The sequence below is a fragment of the Aplosporella prunicola genome, assembly GCF_010093885.1.
Source record: "Aplosporella prunicola CBS 121167 unplaced genomic scaffold K452scaffold_22, whole genome shotgun sequence".
Classification (NCBI taxonomy): Eukaryota; Fungi; Ascomycota; class Dothideomycetes; order Botryosphaeriales; family Aplosporellaceae; genus Aplosporella; species Aplosporella prunicola.
Window position 1 is genome coordinate 635,185 of NW_022983550.1, and position 22,826 is coordinate 658,010.

Genomic DNA, 22,826 nt, shown 5'->3' on the forward strand with positions numbered 1-22,826 from the left:
CGCCGCGCTCCGCTCCGCCCCCGCCCACGTCAACCCACATGGGCGCGGGCATCCCGCCCAGCACTCCCGCACCCGCACCCGCACACGACACCACGCACGATGAGCAGCGCACCACAAGCGCACAAGCCGGGCACCGACGCCGCCGCCATGACCGCCCAGCAGCAGCAGCAAGCAACAGCACAAGCCCAGCAGCAGGCAGCGGCGGCCGCGCAGCTCCAGGCGCAGCAGCGCTCGTCGCTCACGACGGGCCTGCGGTATCCGTCCAACCGCAAGACCATCTACGACCGCAATTTGGGGCGCAGCAAGAACGCCGAGCTGAGCCGCGCGGCTTTTGCCTATTTGTTTGTCGAGATGATTGCGTATGCGCAGAGGAGGGTTACGGGGATTGCCGACCTGGAGAAACGGTGTGTTTCCCCCACGCAAATGGATACAAGTGGGGGCGTGTTTGAGGGGAGGACGCCGGTTATTGCGGGATTGACCATGTACTGATACTCACGGGTGCTGGCAGACTAAACACCCAAGGCTACCCCCTCGGGCTGAAGCTACTCGACCTCCTCTCGACGCGCTCGCCCTCCAGCGCCCTCGCGACGCTGCCCAACCCCACACGGCCGACGCGCATCCTACCCCTCCTGCAATTCATCACGACGACGCTCTGGAAGCACCTATTCAACCGGCCGGCAGACGCGCTCGAGAAGTCCACCGCCAGCGACACAGACTACATGATCACGGACAACGCGCCGCTGGTGGTCGAGTACGTCAGCACACCGCGCGAGATGGCGTCGCTGAACGTGGCGGCGTTTGTGGCGGGCGTGGTCGAGGGCGTGTGCGATGGCGCGGGCTTCAGCACCAAGGGCGTGACGGCGCATTGGGCGGACGACAGCCAGGGCGCGGCGGCGCAGGCGGCGGCGGTCGCTGCGGCCGGAGGCGTGCAGGGCCCTGAGGCCCCCAGGGAGATGTGGCCGTGCAAGACGATTTTCTTGATCAAGTTCGATGAGAGGGTCATTGAGAGGGAGAATATCCTGGATAGTGGGAGGTGATGATGAGGTGGCCGTGGACGTGATGAGATGGATAGTGGAAATGGGAGGGCAACAGAAAGAGGCGACGATCTGGGAGGAAAGACAAAGGCAAAGGCGCTTGTAAGAGCTCTCGGTGTGTGTGTGCGTATATGTGTTGGGCGCGGCGTTTTTTCTTGCTGGCGGTGTTCAAAGTTCAAAGTTCAAAGACAAAGACGGGCTACGGCCTCCTGACTGTACCTGATGGGTCTAGATCTGGCATGGGTGCGGGCTGTTCAGATGGCGCTTCAGAATTGGGATAGGCGTGGTTAATGAGAAAGATGACTTTTCTGGCTGGTCCTGCTCTGGGGTCCTCATGGTTTGTTTGGACGCGGTGCCTCTCTGGTGGAGTTTGGTGGTTGTGTACGGGCGTGTGTGGAATCTGTGTGGAGGCTAGAGCGCTGGTCAAAGGTATTTTGAGCGTATGATCACGGTTTACTACACGCTAATGCCTTATAGATGCCATTGACGTCCCCATCCCGCATTTTCGGAGAACTACCCGGAACAGTCGCACCGTCAACATAACCGTGTCTTGGGGTTGGAATTTTGGAATCCGACTGCGCTGTCTTATCCACCAGGTATACATAACACAGCAAACCCAACTGTCTCTCGCAACCCACACCCTACTGCGCCGGCGCCCTCGCCGCCCTCGCCGCCCTCGCGACCTCCTCATCATGCGCCGAAACCTCAATCTCAACATGCATATCCCTATCCCCCAACCTGGGCACCTCAACACACGTCCACAGCGGCTGGTGTCCAGGCATCCACTTCTTGAAGTTGCGCAACATGGCGCTCAGCGCCTCGTCGTCAAGGGAAAGGTGGTACGAGTTGACGCGGAAGACCTGGGACCATCCTTTTCCGCCCGCCGTCGTGAGTGCGAGGTCCACGTTCGCGAAGGCCTGGTCGATCTCCGCGTTGATCTCGGAATGGATCTTCCCGCTTTGGGGCTCCCAGCCGCCTGGGAAGTGGATGTGTTAGTTTGGATGTTGGTTTGGTTTTGGCTTTGACTTAACTACCTTGGCCGGCACACTCGATGCGGTCGCCGACGCGCACGGCTTGGCTGTACCAGAAGTCTTTGCGTGATTGCTCGCCGCGTCCGGGGTAGCTGTAGTACTGGAGGTGGGCCATGATGGTGAAGTTGAAACGTTTGATAGGGAAAGCTGTGTGATTGCTGTTAGAGCTGGTATGAAAACTTATATCAAGAGACTCAGGCCAAGGTTAATGTTGATATCCACGTAGTATATACCCTTATTACAAATACCCAAGTAGTATATGACCTTGTTACAAATACTTTGGGGAGGAATATATATTCCTAAGCGCTAGACCGCATATGGTTAAGCATCCGCTCCGGCATACAGGCCACATTTCTGCAATCGATGACGTTCAAACTCAACACGACCACCATGCCTCAAGCACAGCGCCCAATCGACACCGGCGTCGGAGAGAAGCCCGCGAAACGGAAATACACCTCGAAAGCATGTGAGGCGTGTCGACGTCGTCGCGCCAAGGTATCGAACTTGCTACGATCCTGTCTACCACCGCGACCTTAATCGCAAATGCCTTGTAGAAATGCTGATGTTCAAAGTGTGATGGCCAAAAACCATCATGCTCGCGCTGTCTCGACCGTGCCATCGAGTGCCGTTTCAGCGCCGAGGAAGACAAGCGGCGTCCTGCGCCGCAGTCTTACGTTCGGCTCTTACGAACTCGCATAACCATCCTGGAGCGTATACTGCGGTCACATGGCATCGATGTGGATGCTTCAGTGGCCCGATGCATGCTAGACGATAGACGTCCGGAAGCAGTGGCTCCGGTAACTCCTCAGGACGCTCCACATCAAAGCAAAGAGGCTAGCATCAGCTCTGAGCATTTCGAAGAGCTATGCGTGGCCTATGAGCGCTCTTTGACTTTGGATGAGTCTGTGACGTTCGACCAGGATGGCGAGATGCATTATTTTGGGCCTAGTAGTGGACGCCTTGAATTCCAGCTTTCCGAGGGTAAAATACGAGATTCGCAATTGCTGAAATAAACTAACTATAACATGCCAGCCCCTAAGCCCCTGGAGCCGCATATCCCACTCAAACGAGTTTTACCCTTGTCGGAAGAAGATGACGAAGTACCTTACGAGCTGAAATCTCATTTAGTCGACCTGTTCTTCTACTGGCAACAGCCATGGTGCCAAGTTGTTGACGAAAAGCTTTATAGAGAAAGCGAGATGAACAGTGGTCGATATTACAGCCCCCTGCTTCTTAACTGTATCCTCGCCGTAGGGTCTCGTTTTTCCGACAGGCCCGAAGTACGCTTGGACGTGAACGATCCCAACACCGCTGGTCGGTGTTTCGTAGAAAAAGCAGAGCTTCAGCTTCTTTCTGACCTCAAATGGCCCAGCGTTACGACCATCCAGTCATTGTCTCTCCTCAATACTATTTATGTTGTATGTATGACAGTGGGCTCCCTGTATGCGAATTGCATTCTAACTGCTCAGGCTATCGGAGCGGATGCAGCCGGCTGGCTTCATCAAGGAATGGCTAATCGACTAGCGCTAGATATGGGACTGAATCTAGATATGGCTTCACTGACCGGCTCGAATACTATGCCATCAGACGAAGCTGAGTTAAGAAGACAGATTTATTGGGCGCTTTATTGTGATGACAAGCTATCTGCAAGCTACACGGGACGGGTCTGCACTATGTTGGTAAGAACCAGATTCAATAGTCTCTTCTGCTGTTCACTGCTTCCAGAGCTGATCAAGTTCTGTGTTCAGGACAACCAAGGTGTAGTCAACTTGCCATCGGGCTTCGTCTCACCCGAAACCGGAGCAGCAACTTCCAAGGTAGCCATCGCCGGCATGTCCAGTACTGATGCAGCACTGCTGCACTGTGCCCTAATAAAACTAAGCCACATCTCCGAAAACATGTTCCTCGCATTGTAAGCACAACTCCCCCAACCAACGTAACTACCACTAAAACCCCATCAGATACGCGCCCAAGCCCTCTCTGCAGGCATCCCAACGAACTTCCTTCCTCACATCCTGCATCCTCGAACTCAAAACCTGGGTGCACGACCTCCCATCAGCTCTACGCATCGACAAGCCCAGTGGCGGCCTGCAAGCCTCTCCGCAAACCTACACTCTCCACATGACGTACCACACGACCTTCATCCTGCTTCTCAAACCCTTCCTCGTCAAGAAATCGCCACTAAAACCCCAACCCCCGGCAACCAGCAGCAGCGCCTCTCTCAACGGCATAAAAGCGAGAGAAATGTGCCTCGATGCCGCCGAGCGCATCTGCCTCGTCGCTAAAAAGTACCGTCAAGCATTCGGCAGCTTCCGCAAGAGCCCCGTCTCTGCGACGCATTGCACGCTGTGGGCTGCGCTGGTGCTGATTCAGATGGGTAGCAGTGGTGCTGGGAGTGGAGGTGTTGGCGGTGATGCAGGCTTGAGCGTAAGGAACATTCACAATATTGAGCTGTGTCTGCAGATTTTGGAAGAGCTGGCTGTCTCGTGGGATATTGCGCGAAGGATCTGCCGGAACCTTCAGGAGCTGTATCGGAAGCTGAGGGCTGGCGATGATGCCGCGACTGAGATGGCTGAGCTCTCTGCGCCGCAGGGTGCGACTGGCGATCGTGGTGGCCTGCAAGACTTGTCTCCGCATCTACCCGACGATGGTATCGGCTCTGTACACGCTCTGGTTGGCGATGGTGGAGTAGGCGACCTGGGAGCTAATGTCTCGCTGGACGACGCGTTCTGGGCAGAAATCGGACTGGATTTACCGGGCGACTATCATGGATTCAACATGTCGAGAGCCTAAGTTGATGTCGCAGTATGAATTCTGCAGCAACAACCTATTATCACCTTGGATGTTCGTTTGCCAGCTACTAATAGACCTAGGAGAAATAAACTCGGTATACTCCCAGGAGCCTTAAAAGGTGCTAGGCAGTCCAATCTCATCCAGCTCATTTCCCCAGATATTTGGGTCCCCGGTGCTTTGAATGGAATTAAAAGGCTGGATATTGGACTGCGACTCAGATAGCCAGTCCGAAAGATTCGAGATGACTCCCGACTCGAGCATCGAGTGCATTTGATCCTCTTGGTATAGATCTATCCTCTCGAACGTAATGTCACTGCGAATACCGTTAGCAACTTGACAAACAAGATGTAGCACACGGGTGTTTAGGTACTTAAGCCAGGGGAATATTTCCGTAAAGTCACCTCCTAGTCCTACATCCTCGCTGCCCGAGCAAAGAGCACCTTTGGCGACTTTCATAATCTCTAAACTCAAAGCTTTGCCGGTCGTTGGGCCAACATGCGCCATTTTGTCTAGGCACTGGATGCCGCTCTCGACCACTTCGAACGTGGCCTTCGCACGGTCAGGTAATGTTTTGGGGTCTAGGACATCGTAGAGCAGTGTAACGCAGGCGGAGATGAGGTAGAATGCAACTCCACCGTCTTGGATGATACCTGGGGCTCGCTTATGGCAAGCTTCCGAGACCAACTTGACAAGACTTGTTGCGGAACTGCACGCAGTGTCGATAGATTTTTGCAATGCGGCAGTTTTATGAGGGTCGTCGTCGTAGCCAAATACGGCAGCAGAGATGAGGGCAGGACGGTGGATAAGGACGCGGGTCAGGTAGAACTCGATCCCCAGATAAAGGCGCTGGATCTCTTGCCAACTCTCACCAAGCGGAGCCTCACTGTCTTGGAAGCTCAGATACCGTGGGAGAGTCACGACTAATGATTCGAGAAGCTCATCGTAGTAAGCAACTGGTTGTCCTGACTGCTTCTCGCCCATCGGATAAATTCCGTTCAGGACTTTGTCGACGATCTTTCCAATTTCGGCCGATGCTCTTGTATATGCATTGAAAACCAAAGGCCGCAGCCATACAGGACATTCCCCAGTAACTGTAAGGTCAATCGGGTATTCTGCATCAACCTGAGACTCGATAAGGCTTGATGGCCGTCCTGAAAACAGTGCATTAAGCTTCTCCAGAGAGAATATTGACCAAAAGGTCAGGCGTAGACGGTTCATGCCAGCATTAGACCCGGCGGTCACTTGCGACGTATGGATGCCTGAAGAATGCGCGCTTCGGGCAGCGTAGCCAATATATATATACCCGTCACCATATCTCATTCCCTGGAAATAGTACATTGCCTGGTTAACGGTCAGCTTGGAGATGTAGAAGACGGATGCACACGAAGGTCTGACAGACCTTGAGAAGGTAGTAATGAACAGCTTCTAGTGTGGGCTCTTGAAGATGTGCCGGCGGAAGCTGAGCACGGTCGCAAAAATACTCCGCCCACTTTGTGAAGCATTCGGCTTCACCAGTCTTCTGAAGCTTTGTCACCTGCGCTCCGATGGCAAGAACCATGAGAACCAGAGCCCTTTGTGCGGCGCCCCGATCATTGCGGTCCGGCGGTTCCCACAACTTGGACCAGTGTTTCTGGATCTCGCTATATACCAGAACGGGAATTTGCGGGTGAATTATATTAAAATAGGCCGATATGAACGTGTCCCCGAGGTCCTTGGGAAGTAGCGCCTCTCTCATGGTTTTATTTGTCGTATGCTGGGTATTGCTTTTAGCAGAGAAAATGAATTTATCCAATCCCCACTTGGATACACCTCCAGGACAGTTTGATTCCTTTTGTAGCATGAGATCATCACCGTCGCGCCGGTAAATGCGTTGATAGACTCTCTGGAGGAAGCAGTAGTAAGAGGACGGACCATGGAACTGGAAGCCGCCCGAAGTTGGATTGAAGACACCGATCCCCGCCCGTAGTTCCCGCAGCCTCTCGCGTTGGATCGGCGTATCCTGGTAGTCTTGATAGGGCGAAGGATTGTCCGAGCTTGGCCTCAAATCTGGTAGAGTAAAGCATTCGGTTGGCCTGCTCCGCTTTTTTCTTCCGCGCGGCTTCCCGGTACGATAGGTACATTCGAGACCTTGTCGCACGCATAATGCGCAAGGATTAGCGCCATTGCATCTAGCCTTACGGCTTCGACAAGATTCGCAAGCAACCGAAACCCTGGGGGCGAGGCGTTTTGGTTGGTTTGAGTGCGAAGTTGACATGCTGCTCCGTAAGCTTGCTCAACCGGTCCACCGGCCTTGGTTTCAAGCACAGGGGAGTTGTTTGGCCGTGGAGGAAAGCTGCGTACGAGAAGGAGCCGTGGTCGCTTGGCAGGTTGGTAATCCAGACTGGGAGCCGGAATTACGGGTAATTCTGACCAATAGGATTTTTCGCTTCGTTCCGCCTCCAAGTCCACTTCATCAGGAAGCTGGCGTCAGGTCTCCCTCAACCGCAAGCACGTCCATGCACGAACGTCAGAAATTCCATTTCCTCATGCGCCATGACTCCAGCCTTGCAATGACGGTAAAGGGGCACGGGGCATGTCCACAGCGGCTATTCGATGCTGCGAACATAGAGGTCTCAAAATGCCACTCGCCAAGCAGAAAACGACTGTTGCTATTTACAGTTCGCAAAGCAATGCCCGCAATCGCTCACCGGTCATAAATTGCTATCAGTCAGGCCTTACCCAGATCCACACGGTGAAGGAATGACTGGATCCAAGTGCTGCAACCGGGCCGGCGGACAATTTCAACCAATCAGAATTATCCGAACCGTCTTCCACCATATTCCGTGCAAGAGCTCATCCACAATTTATACATGTTCCATACGTCGATGTTAAGTATATAAATTGTTTCTAAACTCACCGAGGGCAGCAAACTTCACGTTCTTTCTCCAAGTTCAATCAAAATGAACTCGAAAAAGGTAAAGTCTTGACTTCCCAAAAATCAAAGTAAACAACATATTCACGAGTTGTTTCAGGATCTCTCCACTCCCTCAGTAGACCTGCCGCTGTACCAGCTAGATGGGCGCGACCTCGGCGTTGTCTTCGAAGATGTTCGCGTCTACGGCAGGGACGCCAGTGAACGCCGCGTTCCGGACTTTTTGGGAATACTCACATCCATCTGCAAATTACCCGCCAGGATCCTACAAGGAGCAAAAGGGAAAAAGCATTCTACCCGGGAGATACTTCAGAACGTCTCGGGCGTTGTGTTTCCAGGGGAGAATCTCCTTGTCATTGGGAGGCCAGGATCAGGATGCACCAGCGTTCTCAAGATACTCGCAAATGAGAGACAGTCATTTGAGGACGTTCAAGGGACGATAGCATACGCTGGACTACCGTCTTCTGAATTAGCTAAAAGATTTGGATCCGAGATCATCTTCAATGGCGAGGAAGATATCCACTTCCCCAGGCTTGCCGTCAAACACACAATTGATTTTGCCCTGCGACTACGACAACCCGCGTACGACAATACGCCTCAACAACGATTCTCGGAGGAAATAATGGCAAAATTACTTTTATCAGTGGGAATATCTCATACGAAGGATACCATCGTTGGAGATTCATTTGTGAGAGGTGTTTCTGGTGGTGAGCGAAAAAGAGTTTCGCTTTTAGAAGCTCTCGCCACAAACCCAGTCGTGGCATCATGGGACAACCCCAACCGTGGACTCGACAGTTCCTCGACTCTCCAGTTCTTTCGCCTATTGCGATCCTTGGCCAAAACAAACGGCATGACAAACATCGTAACAGCGTATCAGCTTTCGGACACAATCTATCACGAGTGCTTCGACCGCGTTATGGTCATGTACGAAGGCAGGATGATATACACGGGATCAATCAACGAAGCGAGACAATACTTCATAGATTTGGGCTTCCAGAACCACGAAACCCAAACAACTCCTGATTTTTTGGCTTCCGTCACATCACCAGAAGAACGAGTCATCCGACCGGACCACCATGGCCCCGTTCCACAGGATCCTGATTCACTCGCGGAAGCCTTCAGAAAGAGTCAGCATTTTTCGAAGCTCCGGCACGACATGGCCACTTATCGCTTCAACTTCTCCCATAACGCATCCTTAGTGGAGAACTTCTGCGAACATGCAGAGAAGAAAAAGTCATGGTTCAATCCAAAAACGGCTTTGACGATTCGTTCAATTTTCCGGCAAACCATGTTAGCTGCTCGCCGTAATTACCAGCTCCTCTGGGGCGATCGTTTCACTTTCCTGACAATCCTTGCTATCAATGCTATTAATGCAGTCGTCAGTGCTTCAGCGATGTATGAGGCACCAAAGACCAGTACAGGCTCCTTTATCAAGGGTGGCTCCCTATTTTTCTCCTCCATCTACTTCTTCCTCAATGCTCTCACTGAGGTTTCGTCCACGGTCAACGCGAGGAACATCCTTGTGAAGCAGCATAAACTCGGCCTTCTTCACCCCATTTCATTCGCTTTTGCTCAGACGTTTGCACAAATTCCTCTGGCTCTTGTGCAGTCACTGGTCTTCTGTTGCTGCTATTACTTTATGCTTGGCACAGTCGAGACAGCTTCACACTTTTGGATCTTTCTCTTCATCGTCTTTGTCCACTACAACGCTGTTTCTAGCCTGTTTCGCATGTTAGGGGCTTGGTCTCCCAACTTGAACATCGCTATGCTCGTTTCAGGAATCTCTATGCCGATTTGTTTACTGTATTCCGGTTATGCGGTGCCTGTCCCTACGATGCATAAGTGGGGCTCTTGGATTCGCCGCATTGCTCCTTCACCTTACTCTCTGGAAGCGCTCATGGCCAACGAGTTTGCCAGTATTACTCTGCACTGTACTGATTCTGAGCTCATTCCGAACGGCCCCGGGTACACTGATCTTCGTTTCCAAGGTTGTCCTATTCCAGGGACCGCGAAAGGATCGGCCGAAGTTTCAGGAACCGTTTTTCTGGCCGAGCAGTACAGTTTCAAGACAGAGTTGCTTTGGCAGGATGTTGGAATCATCATTGCAATGTGGTTCATTTACACCATTCTCTCCGCCATCGGCTTGACCATCACGACTCGGGAAACAGGAAACTCTGGCGGCACGACATATAAACGTGGAGCATCCGTCCCTTCTTCGAATTCTGCTGCTCATTCAGCTGGGGGCCATGAGAAAGCAGACATCGACATCGAAAATGAAGCAGCGAAAGCTTCTGGGAGCTGTTCAAACTCCTCTCGTGGTTCTCGGTCTTCTTCCAAGACACCATCCCTGTCTTCTACGGCAATGGACGGAAACATTTCAAAGAGTCCGGCAAACGGCATAGATCCCCACAGCCGTGTACCATTTACTTTCAGTAACGTCAACTACACGATCAGCGGCAAACAGCTTTTGAATAACATAAATGGTTACGTCAAGCCAGGCCAGCTCACTGCGCTTATGGGTGCCTCTGGTGCAGGCAAAACGACATTGCTTGATACAATTTCTCAACGGAAACATGAAGGCACTGTGGACGGACAGATGCTGTTGGGTGGACACCCTATCGACGAGACGTTTGGTCGCGCCTGTGGATTCTGCATGCAACAAGATGTACATGAGCCGACGGCTACAGTGCGGGAGGCCGTTCAATTCTCGGCGCATATGAGGCAGCCAGCCCATATTTCTGCGTTGGAAAAAGACGAATATGTGGAGCACGTAATTCACCTCCTCAACCTCGAAAATATTGCAGATGCCATTATTGGCACACCTGGAAATGGCGGCCTTGGGGTTGAAGCAAGAAAACGTGTGACCATTGCAGTCGAGCTGGCCGCTCGACCACCTGCATTACTTTTTCTCGACGAGGTAAGTGTAAACTTCCCCCTCAGAGTAGCAAAACTAATCGGTTACACAGCCTACATCCGGACTTGATAGTCAAGCTGCGTTCTCCCTCGTTCGCCTCTTACAACGGATTGCTGCCGAAGGAATGCCAATAATTTGTACCATCCACCAGCCCTCGGCCTTGATCTTTGAGATGTTCGACCACATTCTCCTGTTGGCACCAGGAGGTGAGACGGTGTACTTTGGCGAGACTGGAGAAAATTCTCACTGCATCATCGACTATTTCGCTCGTGCGGGCCTGGTCGTTGGTTCCAGCAACCCTGCCGAATTCATCATTTCCGCCGTGGGTGACAGAAGAGAAGGAGCGCCAAGTCTGGCACAAGTTTGGCGAGAGTCTCCTGAATGCAAGGAACTAGGCAACCGCATTGCTGCCTTGAACGGGCCGTCTGCTGCTACCGCACCAGGCAAATCCGCCGATAAACGAAGCTCTCGCTTTGCCTTACCACTCAGTTCGCAAATACTTGCTGTCAGTCGTCGGCACTCCGTTGCCATTTGGCGCAACGGATTCTATCTCTTCAGCAAATTTGCCAAAGCCATTGCTACCCAGCTTTTTATCGCTTTCAGTTTCTATAACATAGGATCCGACATGCAGGGCTTACAAAACCACACTCTCGCGTATCTCATTATCGCCTGGGTAATTCCTGCCTCCGTCGCCGATATTCAAGACCTCTGGTTCGCCAAATGGGACATATATGAAGCGCGCGAGAAGAACGGAATTTACGACTGGAAAGCCCTTTGTATCGCTCTGATAATCGTCGAGATACCTTGGCATATCGCTATTTATACCTTGATCTTTTTCTGCACTCACTGGACCATGGGCCTTTCATCAGCGGCTTCAGTTGCCGGCTTTGACTACCTCATGTTTCTCCTCCTGGGGCTCTTCAGCGTCGGCTTCCCGCAGTGCATAGCTGCTCTATTCCCGACCCCGACTCTCTCTGGTTACGCAAGCTCTTTCTTCTGGGTTGTTCTCATGAGTTTTTCGGGAATTGTTGTGCCACACACATCTCTGGACACGTTCTACCGGCCTTGGATCTTCTGGGCTGATCCGATGCGATATTACTTTGGCGCCAATTCGGAGAATGTTTTGCATAACAAGCCGGCCGAGTGCAGTGCGAAAGATTGGACTGTTTTCGACCCTCCTGGAAGCCAGACTTGCGGAGAATATATGGCCGACTTCCTGAAGAGCCATACAGGTTACTTGCGTGACGAGACCGCCACAACTGATTGTCACTTCTGCAAATTCTCTACTGGAGATGACTTTGCGGCCACTTTGGATTTTCATTACGGTGATAGGTGGAGGGATTTTGCAGTTTTCTTAGGGTTTTGCATCACTACGATTTTGCTAACGGGTTTTGCGACTTGGTTTTACAGGGGGCGTAAGATGAAGGTAAAGTCTTCCTAGCGTATGCATGATACGATCTATCTCTTTTCGGGAAAGTCCCTAGTCCTTTGAGTTTTATGGTGTTTTTGGTGATATTATAGATTGGTTGCGGGAGGTACTACAAGTAGAGTATAATAGAACTTATATCGTTCCCTATCTTACTAGACAATAATTCTCAGTTGGCGGTAACAGGCTTTAAAATATTGCGCGAGACTCGATTTAGAATATACGCTGTATAGAATTATCGTAATCTATTTAGACACATTGATTGGGTTTTGCATCAACAGCCCTGACTACTGTTGCATCCCACGAGTCTCCCGAATACTGCGGTACAGTCCACTCCTCGACCTCAGGGCCATTGCCCTCGTCGAACATCACGTAGACTTTACTGTCTTTGTGTGAGGTCAATGCAAGATAAGTCCTGTTTTCCTTCAATACAGGTTCCAGTTGTGGCGTCTGAGTGCTAAAACCCGAGGAGCAGTTATAGGAAACCAAATTAAGCGTGCTTAGGTTCGGCGTTGCGTATAATATCAAGCTATTCAATGGGAAAGGCCATGAACATTCAGGCTGTTCTTTAACACTGAAAAAGGGCGTGTTGTCTTGAACCGCCATTGTCATAGGGGAGTTTAGGCCCAGGCTGATACCCGTAATTGAAGTACTGCGTTAGTACTATGGAAATATAAATGGGTGCGTGTCACCCACCGGTCTCCTCTGAAAGGGAAGTGTCGTTTGTATGATATTGATATTGCGTGATCTTTTTGTTTTCATTGATGGTGTGGAGTAACAGGTTGGGTTCACCCCCGTACCGGTCCATGGCAAAGGCAGATCCGTCAGGGACTGAAAAGTTGAGATTGGTAAACGTCCATGAGTTGCTGATATCCTTGTTTCTTGTGTATTTTCCCATAGTCAAACCATCGGAAGCTTTGCTCTGCTACCACATAATCGAAAGTGTCTGGTTCTCGTTGTCAAAGTCTTGTTCCCAGTAAGCGGCAACGTAAGAGTCGCTTCCTGCCTTATATAACCCTCTGAAATTATCGTCTGCCCAAGCTTGCGAGTCATTTTCAGGAGCTTAGCGCTCGTAGAGCTTACCAGTGCTGCCTATGTAGTAGACATTCTTGACCTTTAAGCGTCGTATCAGCAAGTTAGGTTATAATAGAAAGATTCCATTACGGACTTACAAGAGCGTACGATTTGTTGGCATGACGCTACCTAGCAGCCGCTGCTATAGGTGTGCCAATCTTAATGTCCGTTGCAGGGTCCGTTATGTCTGACATACACCATCTAGTCCCGTTGGAATCCTAAGTAGACTCCCGGATGACGCCGGACCGGCCTTGAAAATAGACTCGATAATGTGTTCCGTTATTATCCGACTAGTTCAGCGCAGCGAGTAATAAGCTTTGGTGAATAGGGCTAGAATTATGTTTCGTTGTACTCGTCGAAGACCGTTTATAGCTGAGTGCACCGCCTACGCCTCTACCAACAGCTGCTGGAATGGCGATGATTAGTACGGCAAGTGTGAGAGCCAAGAAAATTCTTCGACTTAGACCGCATATCATGCTATTTACTCTTTTATCGGATTGGTTGACGGGTATTTTCTCCTCTCCTTGAGAATTAGGGATTTTATCGTTGTAGTGAAGGTCGAGAAACTTAGGCTCGGGTTGAGGCTGAGGCTGCGGAATTTTCCCCTCCTCTTGTGGCACATATATCTTTTCTGCCTAGTGAGCTGCACGGGCTAATGCCTGGGGAGCAGCATTAGGGTTAGTTTCTATGCATCGGTGCGCCTCGTCTGTTTCGTGAAATGAACAGTCAGGCCGAGGATTCAAAGACATCTGTGGTACGGGTAGTGATGAGGCAAGTGAGGATGTAAAGAGCTCGAGCAATCAACTACGACTGCGAATTTTAGCCTGTTAGCTGTGTCATAGGATGACGAAGACTCGATGGGCTCACATCCTCAAGAGGTGAGACACCAACACGATCATCCCTCCCTTAAATATTCTTTGCATCATGGAGCCAATAGGAGGGTGTCACATATAGGAAGAAAACAGTGTTGGGATACGCAGTGGGTCTAAAATGAAGGCCGGGAGACTGTGTACTGTGTGCTGCGTACTGTGTACTGTTTTACGGTGCGGCAGTCTACTGCAGGAGTGAATATGAGGATAAATGACATTTGGAAAGTATATGCATCCCATAGACGGGACCAAGTTGAGCGGTGAGTGAAGGAGATGGCAGTCGTTTGCATGATGTATACAGGTGGTGATCGTCGGAGGAGGATCGGGGGTTATTATATGTAGTGCCCCGGTCCATCGACCGTCAAGACGGTTTAGGTTAAGATCGTCCTGGAGCGCCATGTGACCATGCCCTGTCCTCACCCCAAAACCCGAAGAACGAACGGCGCCGTGACTGAGACTGAGCGAGACCTCACAACTCTATCCACCGATATGATTCTCCGGCACCTTTTTACCTTGGTTTTTGTCACCATCTACTTCATTTTCTCGTCCGATGCGTCTCCTGACAACTCCTCGCTTGTATGGGGCCCGTATCGTCCAAATTTGTACTTTGGCGTCAGGCCGCGGATATCTAAAACGCTGCTTACGGGGTTGATGTGGTCTCGCATGGAAAATAACGAAACGGTGGAGCACGGCAAGTATGATGAATGCAGGACTGCGCTTCACCGCTGACTTCCGAAGACCTCCGCCACACGTGCGAGCAAAATGAAGGCATGAACGGCTACGGCTGGACAGCCTATGACCCTAGACAAGGCGGATTGCAGAATATTCATGATGCAGGAAACAAGCTGGATTTTAGCACCGAATTTTTCAAAGCGCCCGACGGGCCACATGGCGGTAATTGGGGCGTGCGCGTCAGAGGAGTGCCCCGATCTGACGCACAGCTCGGTTTGATAACCAACGTTATCTTCTATGTTGGTATGGAAGAGATGGAATCCAGCAGTAGCTCCAATTTGGAGTGCGCAAAGTCAGAAGGCCAAGCTGTAGAATGTCAAGGAGCCGCGCACAGCCTAGGGGATTTTAAATTTCATATCCAGGACCCGGAAGATGGAAAACCAAGCCAAATGACTTCATTGACTGCATTATTAGTTCCAGAAGAAAAAATCTGGCAGGGAAAGTGTAAGCTCCAAATTTTATCCGGTTATAAACCGGAATGATTAAAGCTATTTCATAGAATATTACGAACGTGCTTCAACTCTAACGCCAATGGCATTAAAGCCGTATTTACGGATTATGTTAAGAGTAATTCGGATTTCGATCATGTATCTACACACGATCCTCAAAAGGGGAACATGGTTTTTGTACAGAAAGTTTTCCAGGATTCGTTCGAGGTCGGTCTTTTGATAAACCCTCTAAGAGGAGATGTGCTGATTCCATGAAAGTTTGATATCCTGTTTTCTTCTCAGTCTGCATCCCAACCCATAACATGTACGTTTTCCTTAAACAAGTTGTCTACCTGCATATACCTAATTATAGCAGCAACGGACCTTGATAAGGGCGTTAACATCGCTCTCGATTCTTTTTCGTCTCGATTCAAAACTGTTTATCCTCCTAAATGGCCATATGACCAAGGAAGTTACGCCAACTGCTCGAGGGCTCTACTTTCTAATCTCTTAGGCGGCCTCAACTTTGGTCACGGGAAGATGAAAGTGGACAACTCTCATGCTCCTGAATACGAAGAAAAAGATTTGGATTTTTGGAAAAAGGTTGCAAGGGCCCAAGAAAGAGCTACTCCTGAGATGGTTGGACCTTTTGAGCTATTCAGTCTCATTCCTTCTAGGCTATTCTTTCCGCGAGGATTTCTGTGGGATGACGGCTTCCACTTGCTTTTGTACTGGACTGGGATGCCGACCTTGTTATAGAGATTGTGAAAAGTTGGTTCGCTCTCATTGACGACGACGGCTGGATCGCGAGAGAGCAGATCCTTGGAGACGAGCCCCGTAGCAAGGTCCCTTCTGCTTTCCAAACTCAGTATCCGCACCACGCAAATCCTCCAGCGTTGTTCTTAGTGGTAGCGGCCTTCCTTGACCGACTCGGTGGAAAGGTGCCTTACAATGGCGCTCCCTCATATTATCTTAGCCACCCCGATGCTGCAAAGGAGCTTTTCAACGGCCTTTACCCGTTGCTCAAGAGGCAGTACTCTTGGTCTCGCAATACCCAGGCTGGGGATTTAACCTCATACTCTCGGCCAGATTTTATGTCAAAGGAGGGTTATCGCTGGCAAGGCCGGACACCTCAATATACTCTAGCCAGCGGACTGGATAATTATCCTCGAGCAAATCCACCACACCCAGGGGAGTTGCATATAGGTGCGCTGACCTGGGTTAGTTCCATGGCCGGTTCACTGCATCAAGTTTCGGCATATCTGGACCAAAAAGACGACCAGGAGAAGCATGTCCAACAAGCACGGGCAATAAAGCATAATTTCGAGACTGCATTGGTCTGAAGAGGAGCAAGCATATTGCGACGCTATGATCCAGAACGATATGCATACCCTAGTGTGTCGTAAGGGATACATCTCACTGTTTCCTTTTCTGCTCGGGCTGCTTGAACCCGACCATCATCATCTAAATGCTGTTCTTACTTTGATCAATGATGAGGGTGGGCTTTGGAGCAAGCATGGAATTCGCAGCCTTAGTAAAAAAGACCAATTCTATGGCAAGGACGAAAATTACTGGCGTAGCCCGGTCTGGATTCCTATTAACTATTTAATTGTCGAACGACTTCTTGTGGGTTACTTGCCCCGAAGTTGTACTTTGATGAAGCTTATGGTATTTTCAACCAGGATCTTGCGCAATCTCATGGGCCCTTCCAGCAGAGAGCGCGTGACATGTACTCCACGCTCCGCCGCAACCTTGTAGACACTGTTTACACTTCCTGGCGCAACACCGGTTTTGCTTGGGAACAGTACAATCCTGATACAGGAGCTGGCCAGCGAACGCAAGATTTCACGGGATGGACCGCACTTGCCGTTAAGATTATGGCTTTTCCGAACCTCGAAACATCGCGACGCTCAGAACCTCTTATCAACTACTCTCGATCCACCTTGGCATCACAGTGGGCTGCATGGGTAGGTGTATTATTTGTCTTCGCATTTTTGCTTAGAAGAAAGTTAGTAAGATTATGACAGCACGAAAAGTTTTCTGCTTAAACATAAAGCGAGAACAAGGAACAAACTCATATTTACACATCATCATAGTAATTTCTTTGTCCGCAGAAATGACAGATGTTGTAAGAATGGAATGTTAGTCGAACATTTTAGCGTTCTGTGGAATTCTTTCTTCGCAAAATTTATGTAAGAGCGTTCATCTTTGTGTTAAATACAAAGAATAGGCGATGCAAGCTTGTGTTTTGTATAAATATTAAAATGCCTACTGCGATTGCGCAGATGAAACGTTGGCTCCTTTTTGTTTATGATGGTGTGCTCTGTCGGCTCGGCGGAGTTTCCTTGCACGGGATACCCCGCATGACGCAAGGCCAAGCTGTTCATAAACCCCGCATATATGTATGCGTAGCTACCGCCCCTCTTTTATTGCAATCTAACTACAGGATTTCGCGAAAGAACCCTCTGTCGCTTTAAGTTGAAACCGAAACCGATAGTACCGAGACTTTGTTTTTACCCACTACAAGCCATGCATCAAGCGAAAAACATTCTGCTTCTCATAGCTGACGACTTGGGCCGTGACCAAATGAGCTGCTACGGTTGCAAAGCTATTAGAACACCTAACCTAGATGCGCTCTCAACATCTGGAACAAAATTCGACATGGCTTTCACAAGCACGGCATCTTGCAGCGGAAGCCGAACCGTCATATACACGGGTTTGCATACGCACGAAACCGGGAGCTATGGACTCAACCTAGAAAGAAACGGATTCCAGACATTTTCCAACGTCGAAACTGCACCTGAAGAATTTAACAGACTGGGCTACAAAACTGGCATTTTAGGGAAAGTTCATGTCAGCCCCGAGAGTTCATATCCTTGGCAGGTTCGCGAGGAGAGCGGGTCGAGAAACGTCGCCTACATCGCTGATAGAGCCGCTGATTTCTTCCATGAGGCTGTGTCCGAAAACAAGCCTTTTTTTCTCACAATCGGATTTGTCGACCCTCATCGACACATCGGTACCCGCGGAGGCTTCGGAAACGTTGACGGAAATTACGATCAGAGATTGCAAGATCAAATTTACCAACCGGAAGCTGTCGAGGTACCACCGTTTTTGAGCGATGTTCCAGAAGTTCGACAAGAACTGGTGGAGTACTACCGTGCAATCAATCGGATGGATCATGGAGTCGGCCTCATCCTAGAGGCCCTAGATGCTGCCAATCTCCGGGACGACACTCTTGTTTTGTTTCTAAGCGATAACGGACCGCCATTTATCAACTCCAAAACAACCCTGTTCGAGGCAGGTGTGCGTCTTCCGTTTTTGTTGCGGGCTCCGGGTCTCGGTGCAGCTGGCGTAGTCAACCCCAACCTGGTCTCGTACGTAGACATATTGCCCACGCTACTTGATTGGGCCGGGCATGGCAATGTTTCCGTGCCCCAGGGAAAGATCATTCGGCGAGGAAGATCAATACTTCCAATTCTCGACCAAGACAAACCAGAGCCTTCTTGGGACCACGTTTTTGGCTCCCATACATTTCATGAGATCACAAATTACTGGCCGACCAGATACATGAGGAACAGACGATACAAGTATCATAGGAATGTTTGTTGGAAGCTCGACTTTCCCTTTGCCATGGATCTGTATGCTTCACTTTCGTTTGAGGGGATGCGAAATACGTCTCCCCCAATGATTGGTGGGCGGAAATTGAAAGATTATATCCAGCGTCCGCCCGAGGAACTCTACAACCTAGTAGACGATCCTAACGAGTTGGAAAACCTGGCGCAAAAGTCTGAGTATGAGAGTGTCTTAAAGGAAATGCGACAATCCCTTGAAAACTGGCAGAGGGAAACTGGAGATCTCTGGCTTTGGCGAGATGGCACCTCCGTCATTCGATATCAGTTTGCTGGATACGCCCGCGAGGGACTTCGTATTCCCGATCGGTTTGACTTTGATGTGGACAAGCCGGGCAATGAGAACGTGGAACATATTCGTCTGTAAAGCTGCAACCGTTGTACTACGAAGTCGCTACCCGGAATCTATTCTCGCCTATGTATGGGCCGTTAGCACAGACCCCGTCAGGCGCCAACGACCTTAATTTCCACCTTTTACCTTTGAACACGCCCTGGTCTGGTTTGCATCCTCGCTCTGGAGCACTCAGCACTAATACCAGTTACCTTCGCGCATTGTGGCGCATAACGCATGTCAAACGCAATGGCCATTCCTGCCACAACATGTGCCTTGACAGCGCTGCTTCAAATCGAGACTGATGATGGCCTCACATTCAGCTGCATACTAACGCAGCCACGCGGACGCCACTGGCTTTAGCGACTCCTTTCCTCTGATGCGGCTGAACAGCCTAGGGTGGCGGGGCGTATAAAACACCTCCCCTGTGTCTGTTTACTTTTTGTCGCTTGTCGCTCCTTATTCTCATCCAAACACGCTCATTCTTAAGCCAGACATGAAGCCCTCCTTCCTCACGGCGCTCGGCGTATACGCCTCTACCGCGATGGCGTTCCCTGGCTTGGGCTTGCAATGTCTGTCCGCGTCGTAAGTCCTGTACCACTGGTGACGAGACACGAAATGCTGATGATCGTAGTACTGTTACCCAAACTATCACACAGACGGAGTACCAGAGCGGCTTAATGTCCATATCCACTACCACACTCATTCAGCCCCGCACTGTTACCGTCAGCTACGTCCGTGAGTGATAACTTTAGCCGCTCTTTCCCACCATGCTGACCACTCATGAAGATACATCAACTGCAACCTCTACTACCACGATTCACCTCCTCCCGGCCACTCAGACCCTTACGTTCTCCGCTACTCCTCTCACTGTTACTATTCCTCCCCAATCCCTGCAATCCGCATCCCAGGGTCAGCAGTATGCCTTGACAGTAACCCTTCCCGGCGAGCCACGCATCGTAACTTTGCTGGCAGAGGCATTTCCTGCCGAAACGCTAACGCGGACGATTACCATGGGCGCGGCACAGGGCACGGATGCCGGGAGCCCTGCCGCAGCCACTGGGAGTCTTGCTTCTTCATCGGCGGGGGTGGAGATGCCTGCTGTTGCAGATTCACCAAAAGTCGTTACTGTTTACAACGCCCCGTCTGTGATTAGCGTTCCTGGGTCCACATTCCTCACTACAGTCACAATGGCGTATAGCACTGTGACGAGAACTATTACGGCTGCTCCGTCTATAGTTACCATCTCGGCCGCGTCAAACGTTATCACAGTCACTGGGTCTCCATCCATTATCACAGTACCGGGAAAGATGGAGGTGCGGACAGTGACGCTGCCGTATACAACAATCACGAGTACAGTTGTTATGCCTGCTTCTACAATAACTGTTCCTGGGTCTACAATTTCCCCTTCTATCGTTACAGTTCCCGGCTCTACGTCTTTAACCACGGTCACGCTACCTTCCACCACTATAACGAGCACTGTTGATGTTCCGGGTTCTGCGATCACGGTTTCCGGGATAGAGTCGCAAACGACAAGCACGGTCTCTTCTAGCATTACAAATACTATCGATACTTCTTCTCTGGCCTCTGTCTCCGCCTCTTTGTCATCGACGGACATCAGTGCGGAGACGACTGCTACTGCTTCAGAGACGTCGGCTGATACTACGGAAATCTCTATTTCCTCGGAGTCTTTCGCCACTGCTACGGGGACTTCCCCCGTCACTACATCTGCCGAATCTTCCGGTACCACTAAAACTGCCACTTCTACAGAGTCATTTACCACGCTCTCGACCGATAGCTTGACATCTGCGACAGAGGCTACTACAATTTCCACTGAGACGTCTACAGCTGAGACTTTTACTACCGAGAGCTCTACCGCTGAGACTTCTACCGCTGAGGATTCTACCGTTGAGTCCTCTGCCGTTGAGACTTCTACTGTCGAAACTTCTGCTGTCGAGACAACTGCCGCTGAGACCTCCGCTGCTGAGGCTTCCACTCCTACCGCGACCGATGCAGCTACTTCGGCTGTTTCAACTTCAACTATTTCGACAGAACCGACTGCCTCGCCTACAGCTGCCGCAACGTTCAGCCCTTGCGAGCCGCTCTATACCGTGTCATGCCCAAGTGACGATGGAGCTTACACGCAAGCAGAAACTACGGGCGATATTTTCCAAGTTGCGTGTGGAGTTACCTTCACGGGTGTGTTAAGAAGCGAGGGCTTACCTTCTTTGGACTCATGCATTACGTACTGCACGTACTCTGGATTCTGCGTTGCGACGACTTACCAGGATGGTGTTTGTACATACTACTCTAGCGCTACTGTGGGTGGGTACTCGAGCGGTGTTTCCGGTGCTTTTATGGCTGGAGATGTTTGCTAATGTAGAGGCCTCACCTCTACCCTCGATCTCGCTGCAAAGCATAGCCTGTAGGTATTAGATCAGGTAGAGGCATTAGCACAGAGCTTATGTTTAAGGGTATAATAAGATATTTGATGTGTCAGCCAGGATTACTCCGATAACTCTCGGTTTTTCAGCCTTATTACAGTTAGTTGTTCTACTACAGCCTTACCCCTTACACCACACGTTTATCCACTGCAAGGGAATAAGGATCTTAAAGAGAAAACGTATTCTTTTAGATAGTAGCATATATACCCCTATAGGTAGTAGTAATTTAGGAGGATAAGCGGCGTCTAATTCCTCGCGCCTAGCTTTATATAATATAATAGTAATAAAGGAAATAATAGTTAATTAGTATTAAAGCTATAGTTATTACTTATTTATTATCTACCGCCTTCTAGGTCTCTTAGTAGCTTCTTTAATCGATCGAGAAACGCTAATATTTCTCTCTAGTACTCTATCTATCTTAAAAGGCCCTAACCTAAATATCTAATTAAAGAATACTAAGCCTTTAATACTTTTTAGTAAGGGAGAAAATTAATAGAGGGGTAGCCTTTAATTCTTTTTTAAAAGTAGTCTTTAATTAGGTAAAACTATAACGAGGCCTCTTTAGCCTAGGCGTTAGAATTACCTAGCGGGTAAATAGATTTAAAGGGTTTACCTTAAAGGATAAGAAGTATAGGAAGTTAAGAGATAAGTTACGTAAAGGATCGAGTATAGGCGTATTACTAACCTAGATGCCCTAATCTAGTCTAATAGACTAGAATAGTAGGGGTTATATAATACTAGGTAAATATAAGAACGGCTCTATATAAATCGTAGTATAGGAGTAGACTAGAATAGTAGGGAGGGGAGTAGACTAGAATAGTAGAATTTCGGTATACTTACGCTAAACTTATATAGGTTATAGCGTATAGTATACTAAGTAATATATTATAATTTAAGCCGGATATTCTATATAGTTATACATCGCCAATACTACACACGAATAGGTTAGACGACTAGGATATAGAAGGGAACGCAACAACCAGCGCTCCTAGGGACCTAAATCAGCCTTCTACCGGCTGTCTAGGCTCGCAAATATAGAGCGGGGACTCTCTCTACACGTAGTACGCTAACTTTACTTAGTATGCGTCAACTCTGTAGCGGACTATAATTGATTAATTGATTGATTCGTTTTACGTCTATATGTAGTTGGAAACTATGACGGACGGTCCGTTTAGGATAGGCTAGGGGGTTTAAATACAAGATAAAAGCG

General features: G+C 49.8%; 8 protein-coding genes across 8 annotated transcripts; 6 read left to right on the forward strand and 2 right to left on the reverse strand.

Annotated features, from left to right (window-relative positions):
• Positions 1–99: 99 nt before the first annotated feature.
• K452DRAFT_311352 (uncharacterized protein) lies at positions 100–1,037 on the forward strand (the record flags this gene model as incomplete). Its single annotated transcript, XM_033543413.1, has 2 exons — positions 100–404; positions 509–1,037. 2 exons carry the CDS (start codon positions 100–102, stop codon positions 1,035–1,037), a joined length of 834 nt encoding a protein of 277 aa, XP_033394616.1.
• Positions 1,038–1,675: 638 nt separating this feature from the next.
• Positions 1,676–2,257, reverse strand: K452DRAFT_320993 (uncharacterized protein; the record flags this gene model as incomplete). Its single annotated transcript, XM_033544364.1, has 2 exons — positions 2,069–2,257; positions 1,676–2,010 (listed from the first exon to the last, which is right to left on the reverse strand). Exons 1-2 carry the CDS (start codon positions 2,178–2,180, stop codon positions 1,676–1,678), a joined length of 447 nt encoding a protein of 148 aa, XP_033394617.1. The 5' UTR covers positions 2,181–2,257.
• Positions 2,258–2,455: 198 nt separating this feature from the next.
• On the forward strand, positions 2,456–5,257 carry K452DRAFT_361105 (uncharacterized protein; the record flags this gene model as incomplete). Its single annotated transcript, XM_033546397.1, has 6 exons — positions 2,456–2,560; positions 2,638–3,046; positions 3,098–3,744; positions 3,814–3,977; positions 4,027–5,171; positions 5,229–5,257. The coding sequence occupies 5 exons, from the start codon at positions 2,456–2,458 to the stop codon at positions 4,856–4,858; spliced, it is 2,157 nt and encodes a 718-aa protein (XP_033394618.1). The 3' UTR covers positions 4,859–5,171; positions 5,229–5,257.
• Positions 4,970–6,593, reverse strand: K452DRAFT_300956 (uncharacterized protein; the record flags this gene model as incomplete). The annotated part of the gene is made up of 3 exons (XM_033542388.1): positions 4,970–5,171; positions 5,229–6,199; positions 6,258–6,593. 3 exons carry the CDS (start codon positions 6,591–6,593, stop codon positions 4,970–4,972), a joined length of 1,509 nt encoding a protein of 502 aa, XP_033394619.1.
• Positions 6,594–7,797: 1,204 nt separating this feature from the next.
• K452DRAFT_320996 (uncharacterized protein) lies at positions 7,798–12,129 on the forward strand (the record flags this gene model as incomplete). Its single annotated transcript, XM_033544365.1, has 3 exons — positions 7,798–7,812; positions 7,870–10,686; positions 10,736–12,129. The coding sequence occupies 3 exons, from the start codon at positions 7,798–7,800 to the stop codon at positions 12,122–12,124; spliced, it is 4,221 nt and encodes a 1,406-aa protein (XP_033394620.1). The 3' UTR covers positions 12,125–12,129.
• Positions 12,130–14,541: 2,412 nt separating this feature from the next.
• Positions 14,542–17,260, forward strand: K452DRAFT_352978 (glycoside hydrolase family 63 protein; the record flags this gene model as incomplete). Its single annotated transcript, XM_033545800.1, has 9 exons — positions 14,542–14,743; positions 14,791–15,228; positions 15,328–15,440; positions 15,492–15,537; positions 15,589–15,940; positions 15,985–16,549; positions 16,590–16,838; positions 16,895–17,179; positions 17,240–17,260. The coding sequence occupies 9 exons, from the start codon at positions 14,542–14,544 to the stop codon at positions 17,258–17,260; spliced, it is 2,271 nt and encodes a 756-aa protein (XP_033394621.1).
• A 481-nt stretch (positions 17,261–17,741) lies between these two features.
• Positions 17,742–19,208, forward strand: K452DRAFT_233578 (uncharacterized protein; the record flags this gene model as incomplete). The annotated part of the gene is made up of 1 exon (XM_033537315.1): positions 17,742–19,208. The coding sequence occupies one exon, from the start codon at positions 17,742–17,744 to the stop codon at positions 19,206–19,208; it is 1,467 nt and encodes a 488-aa protein (XP_033394622.1).
• Positions 19,209–19,716: 508 nt separating this feature from the next.
• Positions 19,717–21,550, forward strand: K452DRAFT_311359 (uncharacterized protein; the record flags this gene model as incomplete). Its single annotated transcript, XM_033543414.1, has 3 exons — positions 19,717–19,757; positions 19,807–19,910; positions 19,962–21,550. The coding sequence occupies 3 exons, from the start codon at positions 19,717–19,719 to the stop codon at positions 21,548–21,550; spliced, it is 1,734 nt and encodes a 577-aa protein (XP_033394623.1).
• Positions 21,551–22,826: the final 1,276 nt, after the last annotated feature.